The sequence below is a fragment of the Morone saxatilis genome, unplaced genomic scaffold (genome assembly GCF_004916995.1).
Source record: "Morone saxatilis isolate NCDOM2014 unplaced genomic scaffold, NCSU_SB_2.0 Contig22, whole genome shotgun sequence".
Taxonomy (NCBI): Eukaryota; Metazoa; Chordata; class Actinopteri; family Moronidae; genus Morone; species Morone saxatilis.
Window position 1 is genome coordinate 12,389,602 of NW_023339785.1, and position 15,996 is coordinate 12,405,597.

Genomic DNA, 15,996 nt, shown 5'->3' on the forward strand with positions numbered 1-15,996 from the left:
AAGACTAACAGATGCTGGGGCTAGTTTACTCAGGGGGAGGGAGCCTCACCACAGCTCGAGCACTAGCACCCCGACAAACACACACACACACACACACACACACATAGTGAGGCTGCATTCTCACTGTGGCTTAGAAAAAACAATTTTACTGCAATGGCTGGAGAACAGTTTGTATCTCTTTAAGCTATTTTAACAGCTCGGATAAAAACCTCTTCAGTAAAGACAGACAGATTTCCTGCTGCTGAATTCAATTTCAGGACCTTAAAGGTTCAGTTCAACAAAAACATCAGGTACCTGTGGGGGCATCCAGCCATGCAGAGCGTTTGGGTTTACTAATATTACATTTAAGAGATTTCCGCCTCTAACTGAATGTAATGAAGGTTAATTGAATTCTGTCTGTGGTGCACAAAGCATTGAATAATGGCTCCTCATCAGCAGTCCAACTGTTTGGATTAGGTTTGTTTTTGTGAACCAGTCCTTTAAGAAACTCACAACTCGCCTTAAAAACAGTTGGTTGAGATCCCTTAAGTAGTCCCTGAAATATTGACAGGTGTGTATATACGGGGCGGAGGTCAAAACTAACTGTGATGTTATAAGGCTGAGGCTCATGGGTATTGTAGTATGTAGAGCTGTCCAACGTGCTAAAACGACAGAGTTGAAATAATTAAAATTGGTGGTCTTAACATAATCCTCTATGATCGACCAACAGAGTTCTGTGTTTCTATATTGAGCAACATGGAGGATATTGTTGAAAGAACAGATGTAAACCTCCCACTCTCATATCAGCCAATCAGAAACAAGTATTTCCTGCCGCTGTAATTCCAGTGAATGCATAAAAACCCCAGTCTACGTTAATACATCCATGACCGGATGTTGTTGTCAGGCTGGATTGCTTCCTATTCAACTAAAACTTTATTGTCAACCAGATTTTCAAAACACACACACACACACACACACAGAGCCCAAAAAATGAAGCAACATCTCACTTTCAGCAGAGTCACCGAGTGAAAATCCCGTCACAATAACCACAATGAAATTCACAATAAAAGCCAAGGAATCATTTCTGAGCTATCACGCATGACCTCACCAGCCACACACACACACACACACAAAACACACCCAGTCGCTCTCTGTCTCTTTCTCTTTCTCCCTCACACACACACACACACACACACAAACCACTGGCATACCAGAGAGTCTATATTTAAAATGAGCCCTGGGGATGTTTTTTATTTTCAGCATTTAGACATTCTATCAAAAGTGGTCAATGTGGATACTTGGGTGAAGAGAGAGACTGTGAGTGAGTTAGTGTGTGTTTGTGTGTATCAGTGAGACTGATGTTAAAACATAGGTATGACACAATATAATTATAGCCTAGGAATAGCAATGAGTCAACAGGTTTTTTTACAATAAGATAATAAATGCACATTCAGAGTGTGATTACTGAACGTTTGAGCCAGACCCAAATAGTTACAAATTTGCTAAGGCTGCAAAATACCACCTTCCAAACTTGTAGCCGTTCCAAATACAGCCCTATCATCCCACGTCTCATTTTCAAAGCCTCTCTTTTTCTGCTCGTCCCGGGTCCCTCTTCTCTCGTTCTCTCTCCTTCCCCAACGGACAAACTTTCCCCGACGAATCTTGCGAAGAAAGAGAGCAGGAGCGCGAACACGAAGGAATGAGGGGAGCATTTAAATCTAGCGTTCCGTGAGTGGTCGGGTCGGTGTCTGGAAATCTTTCACATCCTGTTTACGCCGGGCAGATTTCAGCCCGGGACCGCAGAGAGCTGGCAGGGCCCTCTGCCTGGACACAGCTCCTCTCTCTCTTTTCTATCTGCTCCCTGCCTCCCTCGCCCTAAAGATCACAGTCTGAAAACCTTTTTCCACACCGCCCTCCTTACTATCAACACCTTCAAACCTAAAGCAAACAAGCACACGTCTAGCTCGCTCCGCTCTGCCCGCGGGGCCACCAAGGACATAGCGAATGACGTGGGATTCGGGAAATCCTCTGAAAAAAAGAATCATTTATGTCTTTAACGACAGACCAAATTCCAACACATCAACCACAAAAACCCCGTTTAATATCCAAGTACAGGTTTAATACAGCTACGTTGTCATATTTACACTGTCCTATATGAAACGGAAAGTTCCAGAGAATCAAGAAAAATGAAGTTTTCATGCCTGTAAAGAATGGGAGCAAAATCCTGATATTTGAATCAGGAAGCGTAAAAATAAAACATCTCAAAAGTCTGCTAAAGGTGATCAAACAGCGAAGATTAATGAACGAAGGATCCGTCTGTCCTCTCGTCTTTATTTCCCCCCCGAACAAAGCCAGTTTGTAGTTCTGGTCCTGTTATCATTCACCTCTTCTTCCTCCGAACTCAGCGGCACTTGCAGGACTTGACCACCATGTTGGAGAGTTGCTCAACACGTGGCGTGCGGCCTATGAAGTACATAATGGTGAGGGGCTCCAGGTCCTGAGGAACGCAGCAGGGCGAGGCGGAGGCCTCAGGGTTCAGCTTGTTGTACAGGGGCAGGATCTGACCAGGGAGAAGAAATTCTCATTCAGTTTCTAAATAATAAGTTCAAACCTGTTACCTTAGCTTAGCATAATGACTGGAAACAGGGGAAACAAGTAACCTGGATCCGTCCAAAGGCGACAAAAGCACCTTTAAAGTTAATTAATTACCATTTATATCTTGTTTCTTTACTTCAAACCAAAGTATAAACATGATATGTTGTGTTTTTATGGAGGTTATGTGCAGTAACTCTCTGCTGTCTTCCCACATTGACGACCAGACTTCAGGCTAACTGTTTCCCACGGTCTCCAGTCTTCGTTCTAAGCTAAGCTAACAAACCGCTGGCTGCAGCTTCATTATTATCGTACAAACATGAGAGTGGTATCAATCTTCTCATCAAACTCTTGATAAGAAAGCAAACCAGCTTCAGATTGTTTTTAGAGTAAACCTCTTTACAGATAATAATAATTAATAATTCTGAACTTGCTGCTGTCACTGTGTTTTCCTATTTATACTTTACATGTAGAACAACAACTGCCCAACTCCATCAAATTAAGGAACCGAGCAAACCAATCGTATAAAGTCACAGTGCTGACAGCAGAACAAATGTCTCATTGCAGCAATCTACAGTGTCAAATAAATACACATCTATAATACAATGCAGGACATGAATGAAGAGAAATGAGGTTTTGTAAGAGTTGTGTGTCTTTGACAAACTAAGAGCCAAACAGGCCGAGTTACGTAAGCCTATATGTTCTGTTACAGGCTTCTGCGAGGTGACAGCCCATTTATGACGCTGGGGTTAACCAATTTTAGCTAACTATGTGTTTAGCAGCCACAAACAATGCACTTAAAGCTCATTTAAGAGCAAAAATCACACCGCATTTTAAAGTTTCTGTACATTGAAGTCAGGTTGGAGGTTGATTTAGACCAGACCAGAGAGTTTTACTGGAGAGGAGTTACTGACAGAAGTAGTTTTTTTGTTTTTTTGCAGATTTCTTATGTTGAGAGGTCTGTCACTGTTTCCATTCAAATTATTAAACCAAAATAAAAACAAGGTCATAAATCTGAAGATTACAACAAAATACAATTATTATTCTTTGCTTAACTTTACTAGAGGGTTAAAAACTTTATTAGTCTGAGTGGATATTTCTGTTGTGGTGGCATGTTTCACAGAGACTGAGAGAAATTAACGGTTGTTCTTTTTACATACATATATATATATATATATATATTTGGCCTTTAATGGATAGTGTCTATAGAGTGACAGTAAAAGGGGGAGAGAGGGGGGAGGGGTCCAACCCTGGTCGCTGCAGGTCTCGGCTTTGGTACACGGGGCACCAGCTCTACCAGGTGAGCTACCAGGGTGCCCTGACCGCTGACATACCAAGATATTTGTTTATTAGACATATCTGTGAGGATGAGGTATACTGATACTTTTTTGGTGCTTCACAGCTTTGAATACTACAACGGACACATTCACCAATAAAGTATCAATACCCAGCTCATATGTCATCTTCCAGAAATAGCCCAACTCACCATGTTATAGTGGTTGTTGGCACTCCAGATGTACGGACAGTTGCCGGCACAGAAGTTGGCTTTGTAACCTTTGGGCTCATGGATCCATTTCCAGTTGAGGTCACGCCTGAAGTCGATGTAGAGCGAGCGCAGGCAGCAGCCCTGCTCCGAGCCGCTGAGACACAACATACACACACAAATATTTTAACTCACATTGTGCTTCAAGGTCTGGGGCAAGGACCCAAAGTTGGGTCATGGGAAAATGACAACGGGTCACCATTGAAGAACCAGCCATCACAAGGTAATGACTATGTGAGGCTGCCAGAGTTTTCCCCTGCAGCGTGAGGTAGTCTAAATAAAACACTGCATGCCTGTTGGCCTGCAGTCTAAACACAGGGTCAATATTGTTAGTTTTTCCCTCACAATAGTCTGCAAAGTGAGTTTTGGGTCAGGAAGGGGAAAAAAAACTGAAATCCACTGCCCACCACAACTAGATTTCAGAATAATAAAAACTACAAATCCTGGAAGAAAGTCAGCGCTGTAAGTCAGTCACATAAACACACACATGCGGCTGGTTGGCGGCCTACCGGGAGCAGGTTGTGGTGTCTGTGGCGGCCGCCCTCTTCTTGCGGTTCTTCTTGGCCGGGTTGTCCACTCGGTCGCTGGGCAGCACGGTGAGGATGAGGTGTGGCGTCTTGGTGCTGAAATCTGCCTGGCCTTTAACCTGCCCGGGCTTTCTCATCTGACGAAGCCTCTCATCGTCCACACCTACGGACAGTAGAGAGTTAATACAGTGGTTCTCAAGGTGGGGGTCGGGACCCGCAAAGGGGTCGCAGGATAAACCTGAAGGGTCACACAATGATTAAGGAGAAATCTTTGCTTTTTTATTGTGAAATACTGGATCATTTTCCCCCTTTACTCGCTTGTAAAAAGAGAACATCACTCATTAGTGGAGCTGCTCACAACTCGAGATCTTTCATCAGAAGTTGTTTTTGTTTGGACAGGAGCAACTGTTTATAACTGATCAATCACAGATGACTTCTATTTATATGATTTGGTTGTCTCCCTCATGTTGAGAGGTCTGTCACTGTTTCCAGCAAACAGAAAAACAAGGTCATAAATCTGGTTTCTAGTTGTGAAGATTCAAATGTGCGACACAAAAGTCTCACATTAACCCTCAAGTTCACTTTGAATTATACAACAAAAGATCGCAACTATTTTTGCAATTTTCACTTACTCCCACAGTTTAATTGCAAAAAATACTTACAAACATGCATTGCAATTTCCTTTAGAAAACCTGGCATGAAATCAGGGTTTTAAGAATACTGATACTGACTGATATATGTAATCTGTGACGAGGGTTTGTAAGTGAACATTGCTCTGTTTTAAAGGCTCCTGAGTGAAAAACATTTGGGAACTATAGTTAGATATCTCTAGAGTTAATACCTACAGTTTGGATTTGAGGTAGTTCATTTACGGTAACAACCATGAATTCACAGATTATTTCATGAAGTTCCTCTAATAGAAAAGTGTTTCTCTACAATTTTTGGTTGTTGCTGGAAAGATATTACAGCCATTGACAGTATATATAATTTACAGCATATAGAAAGAAATACATACATGATAGAGTAGCTTCCTAAACCAGGAACGACAGCCTGACTACATCTGACTTTGTGGTTTTTCTGGGTCTTAGCAACTGACAGGAGCCCCAAACAAGCCCCTGCTTGTCTTACATCAGTATCAAAAGTTGACATTTTTTTCCAAGACGTAAAAAAAAAACTTGGCTCAGCTGAGTGTAAATCCTGAGGAAAGTGCCATAATTTAGGGCCTAAATGAAGCCACACAGACAGTCTAACATTCAATAGTTTCACAGTGTGGAAGAACAGTGGCTCCATTACTCCCGTAGGATAGTGAGCAAGTGATTCATGAATCATTTTAGAGGCGCCTTACAGAAGAGTCTCCACTTTATGTTCACATTTTGTGACCTGCGGGATTACTGCTGTGCTGATAAATCTTTCACAAGTGCTTTTAAAGCCTTTTTAAAGACATTTACAGCCAACCTGCTAGAGGTTCGCTCTCTATGATCACCAGGAGAAAACTGAGGGTAATTTTCACATGTAGCCCCCAATAAGATTAATGTTACACACTGACAACCAACATCTACAGAAACCCACTGCAGCTCTCAGGAAAGTCTAAAATCATCGTATTCAGACTGAATCTAAAGTCTCTTTCTCTGAGATCCTTTTTGTCTGTAAAAGGTGTGTTTGGCCAGTTACAAGATTTAGTGCCACTGGGGGTTGATCATTACCAGGACTTGTCTAACACGATGAAACACAAAGAACTGCAGCAAACCTGCAAAGAGAGCCTCCAGCTCCTCACTCTTGTTGGGAATGATGTTGTTGGTGGAAGGGACGAAGGTGCAGCAGGGACAGTGGACGCCCAGCTTTAGGCCAAGATTATTCTCTGATTGGTGGAATAGGAGACAGAAGGACAAACATTGAGATCGACTGATGAAGACGAAGTTCACAAACACTGTAAATGACTTGCTGCTACCGAGGCTGACCTGGATCTGACACCCACTCCTTAATGGTTTCGGTGACTTCCACAGAGATCCAGGCTCCCTTTGCTTTGGGTTGGACGGTGCGGGAATCAATGTAACGCTGAGTGGAGGTGCTCTCCTCATCTGGCTTCAGCAGCTAACACAGAACCACACAGAACAGTGATGGAGTTAATGTACAGATACAAAGTCTATCAGAATTTGTCTTAATTTCTTTTTGTATTACATTTTTGGGGCTTTTATTGCCTTTTTTCAGTAGTGACAGCTGAAAAGTGACAGGAGAAGGAGAGAGAGAGGGGACGACACAAAGCAAAGGGCCACAGAGTCGAACCCATGGCCGCAGCAGTAGCGACTCATCGCGCCCACATCTTCCTTCTTTTTTACATAACAAATGAACGGCATAGAGCACTTTTCATCACCAGGCATGTCAAATATGTGAGCTCTATCCTGAGGCAGAATTTTTTTTTTTTATATAAGAGGTGTAAAATGTCTCTGTAAAATCTAAATATACTTTAATTGGTGAAGATTTAGTGTCATAATAGTCTCAGTGGCCTGATTCCCAAAATCCTGAAAGGAGAAATCTACACAAAAAAAAAACAACAACTCTGGGCGCCCTGGTGGAGCTGACGCCACATGTGCCAGGGACGATCCTTTATCTGTGTGTCTTCCCCTCTTTCTCTCAGCTGAATCTATCGATTAAAGGCAAGTTAAAAATAAAAAAGGTATTTCTGGGCACATCTTACACATTTGAATGTTGCAAAGATGAAGAAACAAGTGAGTGAGATTTGAATTGATGTTGAACAACTCTTCTATAACAACTGGGACCTGAAGTGACTTTAAAGAAACAACATTTTGTGTATTTGGATGTAAAAGCTAAAAAAGACAAATCAATGCAGTCGTTTCTCACTGATATTTTTAACTACAGGTTTGTTTGGTGGTTCTGCTGCAGTCGGAGATGAACTGTCCTGCTGTTGTTTACCTGATAGATCTCCACTCTCTGCTCTGAGGCCCGGGCCTGCGGGTTGGGAGCTCTGAAGATCCTGAACTCAGCCTTGACCAGGGTGCTGTTGGTCAGGTCCACTCCACTGACGTCAAAGTGGACGACTCTGTAGTGGGGGTTGGGGGCTGCCGGCTGTACCGCATCTGGATGAACCAACAGAGTGTAAAAAGATGACTAATGATCCAACAACATCTCATGCCGTCTTTGACAATGCTTTATTTATACTTTCGGTTAAAACAGTGCTGTGATGCATTGTCTCGGACATAATTACTGCTGATGAGTGTCTCGAAACTAAATTATAGGTTTAGGCTTAGTGAGTAAATGTGTCTGGTCTTATGTTTAATATATGGGTAATTGTTGCGTTCATGCTGTATGAAACACCACCTCCCAACTAGACAGTTATATAATTATGTACCATGTACTATCCAGCGCCGTTAATCTTAAAATCTCACAAATAAGGTCCCTCAACATCAAGTGTTGTTTCTGTGAGAGCTGCCTGCGACCAACCACAGCTGGAAGTTTGCCTCCACACAGCTGCTCTGAAGGCATCAGGGGATTCAGTGCCTTGCTCAAGGGTTCATCTACAGAAGAGTAACTCCTGATAACTTTACTTTCTCCACCTTATTTCCCCAAACTTCTGTTTTACTAGAGAGAATTAGAAAGGCAATGACAAGTGATATTTGTTATTTATTATTTGTGTTCTAAGGTTGAGGTACTTTAGAGTTTCCATTTAGTGGAAATAGTAATATAATAATAATGTGTATATATATATATAATAATATATATATATATATAAAATATAATAGTAGTTTTTTTACCACATTTACTATCTGACAGCTTGATGAACTTTGTTTGTTTTACAGACATTTATAAAGAAAAAGAGCATTGTCACAGACTGAACAACCCAGGTACAAAGTAGTCTGAGTGACTTGGACCAGATAGACTTTAACCACAGGGAATGGACCAGTTCTGTGAATGTTGCTGCTGAAACTCCTCTACTAATATTTAAAGTGTTTTTTCACACTTCTGATACTTTTAATTGGGGACACTTTTTATTTGACAAACTAAATAAACCCTGTCACACATCCTCGTGGACTCACTTGTGTCTGTGCGGGGGGGCAGCATGTCGATCCTCTGCACCTCTTTGGCGTAATAGTCCTCCTCGCTGCTCTCGCGCTCGCACGCGGACTCGGCCAGACGCGCGCGCTCCTTCAGCAGCTCCCGCGTGCTGTTGTAGAGCAGTATGACCTCCGGGGGCACCGAGCCCGCCGGCGGGTCCTCGTCCTCGTCCGGCGGGCTGCGGATGCGCAGCTTGCTGAGGATCTGGCCGCGGACCGCCTCGATGCGGCGGGACTTCTGCTTGTCCAGGTTGATGGACTGGCACGTGTTGATCCCCTCCACCAGCAACACACCGGAGAACCGGAGCAGCAGCAGGAGCAGCGCGAGGCGGGGGAGCCACATTGTCCGGTGAGGAGACGGAGGGACTGAGATACTCCCTGAGGTCACCGTGGCTACAGCGGAGTCTCTAAACCTCGGGTGAAGAAATATGTGCGTAAAGTGGTTTAAACTTTAAAAGCGATGTCTCCAAAACCCTACAAAAGCCCAAAAGATCCAATATCCAGTTCTAGCAGGCTATTTTGGTCAAAACCACTTTCTGTGGCAAAAGAAACCCACATCTGCTGACTTTAGGTTTATTCTAAGGTGATTTTATAACATTGTTCATACATGCGCCTCCATATTTTAACACCGCACACATAAAGACACATTCTCCTTTATTCTCTAGAGTCTCAGTTTAACTTATTCAATCTAAAAGCAACAACTTTAAGGAGAAAAATCAGTACTAGAAAAACTGCTTCTACACGCCGAACTGATGTATCACTACAACCAAGCTCCACTGTGAAAAACTCAAATTTAGTGCGACTTTAATCCCGGTCTGGTGCGCTCGGGGACTCCGGTGTTGTCCCGTGCCGGTGCGTGCGCGCTTTCCGCGTGTGAAGATATTTAATTACAGTCTAACCGATAAGTTGGAGTTTTATCCGTCTCCGTTTTCCGTCGTCCATCCTCGAACAATTCAATCGCTTTTTTAGGGGAAAAGAGTCCTCACTGGAGCTCAGCCCATGTCGCAAATCCTCCAAACAAAAACCTGAGCTGTTCACTTTATCTGGAGCTGCATGGTTCCCGTGCTTTCACCTCCCAAAGACCCATCTGTGGAGCGAAAAACTGGCCCATAACCACTTCCACAAAATCTAGTTACAGCTTTAAAAAAAATATATATACCCAATGAGATCCTCCCATCCCCTGTTATAGGTAAACAGAAAGCAGTCTGCACTGAAACATAGGGAAAAAAATGTTGATTTATGTTGGAAAAACCATGGTGGGCCCGTTAATCCCCCTCACATAAACATCAAAACACGGAAAAAGTCAGACGACATAAAAAGACATGACGCAGAAAATATATGAAAGAAGTCCTTGTGCTGTGAATTTATAAAAAAAAAAGAAGAGGAAGCGTTACAGTCAATGACAGATCCTCAGTTTAAATGAGCTCTCAGCCTGATGTCTGCTGGCCTGAAAGCTCTGCTGCAAACACTGAGACCTGCTGCATGATGTGACTCCATTATTGTGCAGATCCTCTGTGAGAGAAGCGCAGAGCCTCAGACAGAAAGAGCTGGAGGGAGGGAGGGAGGGACTGGATGCGAGAGAGAGAGAGGTGGTGGTGGTGGTGGTGGTGGGGCGGGCTGCCACCAAAGTGAAGGGAGTGTGTGATTATGTAGGCAAGAGCCATCTTCCTCTCACCAGAACACACACACACACACATTGCAATTTCTTCCTTCCACAAAAATGCTTGCACCACCCTCTCTCTGCAGGTAAACATCCCCCTGAGCAGCATCAGCCTTAAAGGAGTAGTTCCACTGGAGATTGATAACTTACTGTTCTGGTTAGCTTAGCTTAGCATAAAGACTGCAAACGGGGGGAACAGCTAGCCTGGCTCTTTCCAAAGGTAATTAAATCCACCTACTAGCACATCTGAAGCTCATTAATCAACAGGTTATATGTTGTTTGTTTAATGCAAACAAAAAAAAAAGAAATTACTGGTCCCAGGTTAGGAAAAGTCGGACATATATTTGTCCATTAAACATTTTTTTATACTTCAGTTTTTGTACAAATGAAACAAAGGAGATATATTAATTAATGAGCGTTAGAGGTGCTGGTGTGTGGATATTGTTACCTCTTTGTTAGCCAGGCTAGCCGTTTCCCCCCGTTTCCAGGCTTTTTGCTAAGCTAAGCTAATAGAGGAGAGTTGTAAGCATCTGCCCAAGAAAACCAAGAAGCATCATTTCTCAAAATGTCAAACTTAATCTTTAAATATTAAAATTATGAAATGGACGATTGAGAAATAAGTAGATTTCAAAATGCAGCCTAAGTCATTTTCAGCTTTAGCTCCTTTGTGCCCATAGCTTAAGGCTTATCCTAATTTAATTAAATCACTCCAAAGCCCATCCCTTTTTATCTTTATCTTTTCTAGCTTTCAATCTAGGACCTTTCTTTCCTCTCTGTTCCTCTTCGGTCTCATTGTTAATTACAGCTCAGAACTTGGAGAGGACTGTTAATCTGTCAGGGGTGGCTTTTATTGCTGCTCTGCTGCCATCCCATTATACCGTTATTATAGTTGCGGGTGCAGGCCTGTAATTGCTGTAAGTAGAAGGGAAAGGTAGGAGAGACTGAGGCTGCCTCGAGGCTTCTGGTCAGGGCAAACCCCCCCTTCATCGTCTGTCCTGGCAAGGTTTCTAAAAATGATAACACCGCCTGCGAACAAACAGGCTCCTGTTCCAACTTGACTGCTGCTGCACCAGAAACGAATGGAAAGAAACTTATTTGTCTGTTTGGACCTCAACTTCTTCTTTCAGCAACCCTACAACGATCAGACACAACGTGGAGTATCGCCGCTCACAGCGGCCCGCCGCAGGTGGGGGTGTCTTCGTGTGTGTGGTGGTGCTGTAATGTGTGGCATGAAAGGAAAAAAAAAAAAAAAGACTTCCTCAAAACAACTTCTAGCCATGCCTGCTTTTTTCTGCCTCTTTTCCTCAAAGCCAAATATAGACAAGCCACTGCCACGTCATCTGGCCCTCAGCACTTTCTTAAACCCTGAGAGAGGACGAGATGGGGTTCAGAGGCTGCCTCTCACTCATGGAGCCTCCGGGGTTCATATTTTAGCATGTCTGTAATATAAATGAATTCATATTTTCCACAAAAACCTAAAAACAATTTTGGCTGTCGTTGAAATCAGGACAGTTTTATTGAAAAAGAAAAAGGAAAGAACCCAAACAGTTACAAAAATAAATACAGATAAAACCACTGGGGGTTCCTCTCGGGGAACATTTCCATCTGTTATTCTTCAGATCTTTTTCTTCCACTGGCAGCATCGGCCACTTAAATGTCATAACTACAATCAACCAAACAGTGTGGCCAATTCTCTCATGGCACCAACTTAAAGTCCAGCCTCCCTCTCTCTCCCTCAGTCCAATCTGAGTGACAGTTTGGGGTGAGGTTGTGTTTGCTGTCGTCTACACCTCTTCTTCGTTCAGCAGCATGTTGGGGATTCCTCTGGAGATCGGGAACTCTCGTCCTGATTCAGGGCACTGCAGACAGCCCTCGATCACCTCCACCTGCAACAAACACACACACACACACACACACACGGTCTAAATCAACCACTAGATGTCACCATAGAGCAGAATACACTATATGGCCAAAAGTATATGGACACCGATGTCGCCATGCTTTTGGTTTGGGGCTGGTTTGTGTGGTTTGGCCCAGGCTTAGTTCCAGTTGAGGGAAATCTTAATGCTACAGCATATTCTAGACCAGTGGTTCAATACAGGGCCATGGAACATTTGCTACTGGTCCACGAGGAAAAATATGACTCTGCAAACACAGCTTAATAATAATTATATAATATAAGAGCCTATTTTTTTGTGGTAATTCTCTTGAACTTACTTTTTCATTTTTCCTCCCCAAACAACATTTTTAATAAAAGTCGGTCATCAGCGTCCGAAGCAAGGCCGTTACCTGAATCTTGCTGAAGTTTATCCGTATTTTTAGATTTACTTATTTAATATGCAACCACAAAAGACCAAATACAGTTAAAAAGGTAACCTGTGGAGTTTCTGACCACGAGTAGTGTCATTTCTGTACTCCTATTTTCGTCATCTCCTACACGAGTGAGACACAGTCCTGTCAATGGCTTCACACTATTCCAATGACCTACAGGTGGCGGTAACGCACAGATTAATGGAGCATTGTGCCAAAAACGCAGCAAAGAAGAAGGTCGCAAAGTAAGTCCACACTAATGTGAACACATTTGTCAGACCTCAGGGATTCACACAATGTGTTGTGGTGAGCAACACTAAAGAAAACTCCACAAAGCACCTTCAACATTAGCATGGCATCTTATTGGACAGTGACAGTAGAGAGGATGACAGGCCCAAGCCGCTGCAGTAAGGACTGAATATGTGCTATGTGCTCTACCTGGTGAGCTACTGATGTCTCCCAGTTTTAGTTTAGTTTCTATCCTCACCCCTGTTCCCTTTTCTCTCTCTCCCTCCCATTTTCCAACTTTGTATCAAGGCCAGTCCGCAATGACACTGTCAATATAGAAACTATCTACAGTGCAAAAATGACCTCTGCTTTAGACAATAGAGTGCTTACAGCAGTTTGGGAAAGCCCCTTTCAATGTGACAGTGCCTCCTTTCACAAAGGCGGGTCCATACAGGAACAGCCCTGACCTCATCCAACACCTCATGAGATGAACTGAGACCAGCTCATTAATTCTCTTGTGCCTGAATGGGAGCAAATCTTAGCAAACAGGCTCCAATATCTGGTCACAGAGTTGCTCCTGATGGAAGGGCCTTAAATGGCCGCTGTGGGTGTGGGTGTGTGAATAATAAATACTAAAACACTTTTCCATTAAGGTAGAAATTGCTTTAGGAGTCCATTTAGCACTAATGCTAATGGTTTTGGAATGAGGTGTTCAACAATCACTGTGTGTGTGATAATATCTAAAACTATAGTATTTTAGTTCCTTACTGTTAAAGATGGTTTCAGGGTTGTTTGTGGTTTGACTGAAAATTAAAGAGCTAAAACAACTTGTGAATGAGAATATTTGCTCCAAAACAAGATCTTTGTAGCTGGAGTTGTTCTGATACGGAGTCAGCGAGTGCATGTTTGTGCACCAATCTGATACCCCAGAATTCATTAGCCCCAAAACGGGATTCTGCTAGTTCCCAGCAGCGTCCTGTTCACCATTCATAGGAGAGTGAAGTCATCTAAGTCACTTAGTATACACTGTAGTATACTAAGCCTGTTTGACTGATACTCTGTGTCAGTCAATACCCAAAGTTCAGGTATCCGGAAAGAAAAAAAGGTATCAGAACATCTCTACTTGTCACCACGGGGAAAAGAACCAGAGCTGCATCGATTAGTCAAATTGTTTTCCACCTTTATTTATTCAGGAGGGTTTCACTGAGAGCAATGCTCTCTTTTACAGGAACAACCAGATCACATTCACACGTTCACAGCAGAGCAAGTGCTGCCTTTCACTTTCCCCTTCTAGTCACAAGCTTACTTCTCTAACCTGCAGTCCACCATTGCCCTGGATTTATTGATTGATTACTTGTTTGACAGGACAATTAATCTGCATTATGTGTGTTAGGTACTCTGACAGTGAAAAGAAACACCAGCGTGAGTTCTGTGAGCTCCTTACCTCTAATAGCACTCTGTGCACTTTCTTCAGGAAGTCTTCGTTTTTCTCGTAGTCTGGCACGAGCTCACCCGGCAGGTCCTGCCGTTGACCCAACTATGGAAGGAAAACGGACAGTAACAGTTCAAACTGGGTGGCTGTAAATTCTTAAGAGGATGTTAGTGGGTGGAAGAAGAGAACAGTAATAGATATATAGAACAATAGATAAAAAAGAGCACAGCGAATAAATAAGTTACCACATTTACTTATAAAAAATACTACCAATATGTTCATTCTGTCTTGTTTCTGTCTTCATGCACATTTAAAAATGAGACTGACGTCACGAAAAAGAACAATCCCACATTGAATGTAGGGCAAGTACCTGTTTAACAGGTGTACAGTTAATATGTATATTTGTCCACTGAACATCAGCCGTGTTTTTCCATATATGTTCTTCGATGTTTGACATAAGTTTTCACAATGATCAAAAAAGTGTTTGCTTTAATTTTTTATAGAAAAACTGAGGTTGACTGAACTCCTGGGCAAAATTAAATGCAGCCCTAAATTGTCGATATCACCAAAATCCTCCTTGAGCTTTTGGAAGGATTGTAAAATGTCTGCCCTCCAAATAACTGATACACTTATCCAAACATGATTCCCACAGGTCAGTTTTTCCAGATTCCAACATATAAATTGTTTCAAATGGAAGGACATTGTTGATTATACTGAGAGATAAGCGACAGATTATAAGGTTTTATCCATATCTCTCTCTCTGGAATGCTTCAAAACTGGATCGGTGTTCATGCTAATGTGACATCTTCTGGATGTCTGCAGAGCCTCCGGTGCAGCCCGACTCACCCCCTCTGCAGCCTGGACCAGAGCGCTCCACTCCAGTTTGGGGATCATCCTGCTGACAAACTGAGGGTTGAACTCCACCTCGTTCATCTTCACCTCGGTTGCCTTCACAAACGAAACACCAGGAAGAAACAACACAGTTAGTGAGGGTCCCCACAGCGGTGTGGTGGTGCCTGAAGAAGCAGGTATAAAAGCCACCCACAAAATGTCTCAGTAGTAATTTGTGCATTGTCACTTAATTTCTGCTGCTCTTCACATTAAATTCTACAATAAACCAAGATTTTCCACACATTATGTTTTAATTACTGACAGGTACAGTGTAACATAAACATTATGGTCTTTTTAAAGGCTATTAATGGGAAACACTGCATATATTTCATCATTACAGAGATATATCACGTCAAGACATGTAAGCTGCATGTGCAACATCTGTGTGTGTATTTCAGCAGTATGAGGAGACAGTGAAGTGTCTGCTGCTCTAACTGGCTAATTACTCAAAACAAACTCCATTACAAAGGGTGTCTGAGTTTAAACTGAAAGCTTCGTTACAGTTAAAGAGCCTGACAGACAATCCTCCGACCTAATCCTGTAAATAAGCGTCTCTGTCTCCTTTTATTTCGGGGAGGAAAACAACAACAACAACAACATGTAAACATAATTCAGCGGTGAAAGATACGAAACACCGACGGAGCTTCGGTTCCTCACAGGAGCAGAACAACGTTGAGAGGACTCGCACCGCGGTCGGGCTCGGGGTGCGTTCAACTTCTCTTTGAAAGAAATGTGACACAAACCAAAACAAAAAACAAAAACAA

The 15,996-nt window shown here is 42.7% G+C and overlaps 2 protein-coding genes across 2 annotated transcripts; both read right to left on the minus strand.

Annotated features, from left to right (window-relative positions):
- Positions 1–2,066: 2,066 nt before the first annotated feature.
- Positions 2,067–10,240, minus strand: tgfb5 (transforming growth factor, beta 5). The gene is made up of 7 exons (XM_035668732.1): positions 8,694–10,240; positions 7,573–7,736; positions 6,600–6,732; positions 6,389–6,499; positions 4,624–4,804; positions 4,058–4,211; positions 2,067–2,539 (listed from the first exon to the last, which is right to left on the minus strand). Exons 1-7 carry the CDS (start codon positions 9,052–9,054, stop codon positions 2,381–2,383), a joined length of 1,263 nt encoding a protein of 420 aa, XP_035524625.1. The 5' UTR covers positions 9,055–10,240; the 3' UTR covers positions 2,067–2,380.
- Positions 10,241–11,856: 1,616 nt separating this feature from the next.
- Positions 11,857–15,289, minus strand: trmt112 (tRNA methyltransferase subunit 11-2; the record flags this gene model as incomplete). The annotated part of the gene is given in 3 exon segments (XM_035668842.1): positions 11,857–12,257; positions 14,354–14,446; positions 15,188–15,289. Coding segments are annotated over 3 exon segments (297 nt in total), but the record flags the coding sequence as incomplete, so codon positions are not given.
- Positions 15,290–15,996: the final 707 nt, after the last annotated feature.

What these genes read in the sequence shown, in the direction of transcription:
- tgfb5 (XM_035668732.1), bottom strand. Translation starts at nt 9,054, where the DNA reads ATGTGGCTCCCCCGCCTCGCGCTGCTCCTGCTGCTGCTCCGGTTCTCC. An exon ending in GCCCCCCCGCACAGACACAA is followed by an intron (nt 7,737 to 8,693) that starts GTGAGTCCACGA and finishes TGGTTCATCCAG; the next exon opens with ATGCGGTACAGCCGGCAGCC. An exon ending in GCTGGAGGCTCTCTTTGCAG is followed by an intron (nt 4,805 to 6,388) that starts GTTTGCTGCAGT and finishes TACTGTCCGTAG; the next exon opens with GTGTGGACGATGAGAGGCTT.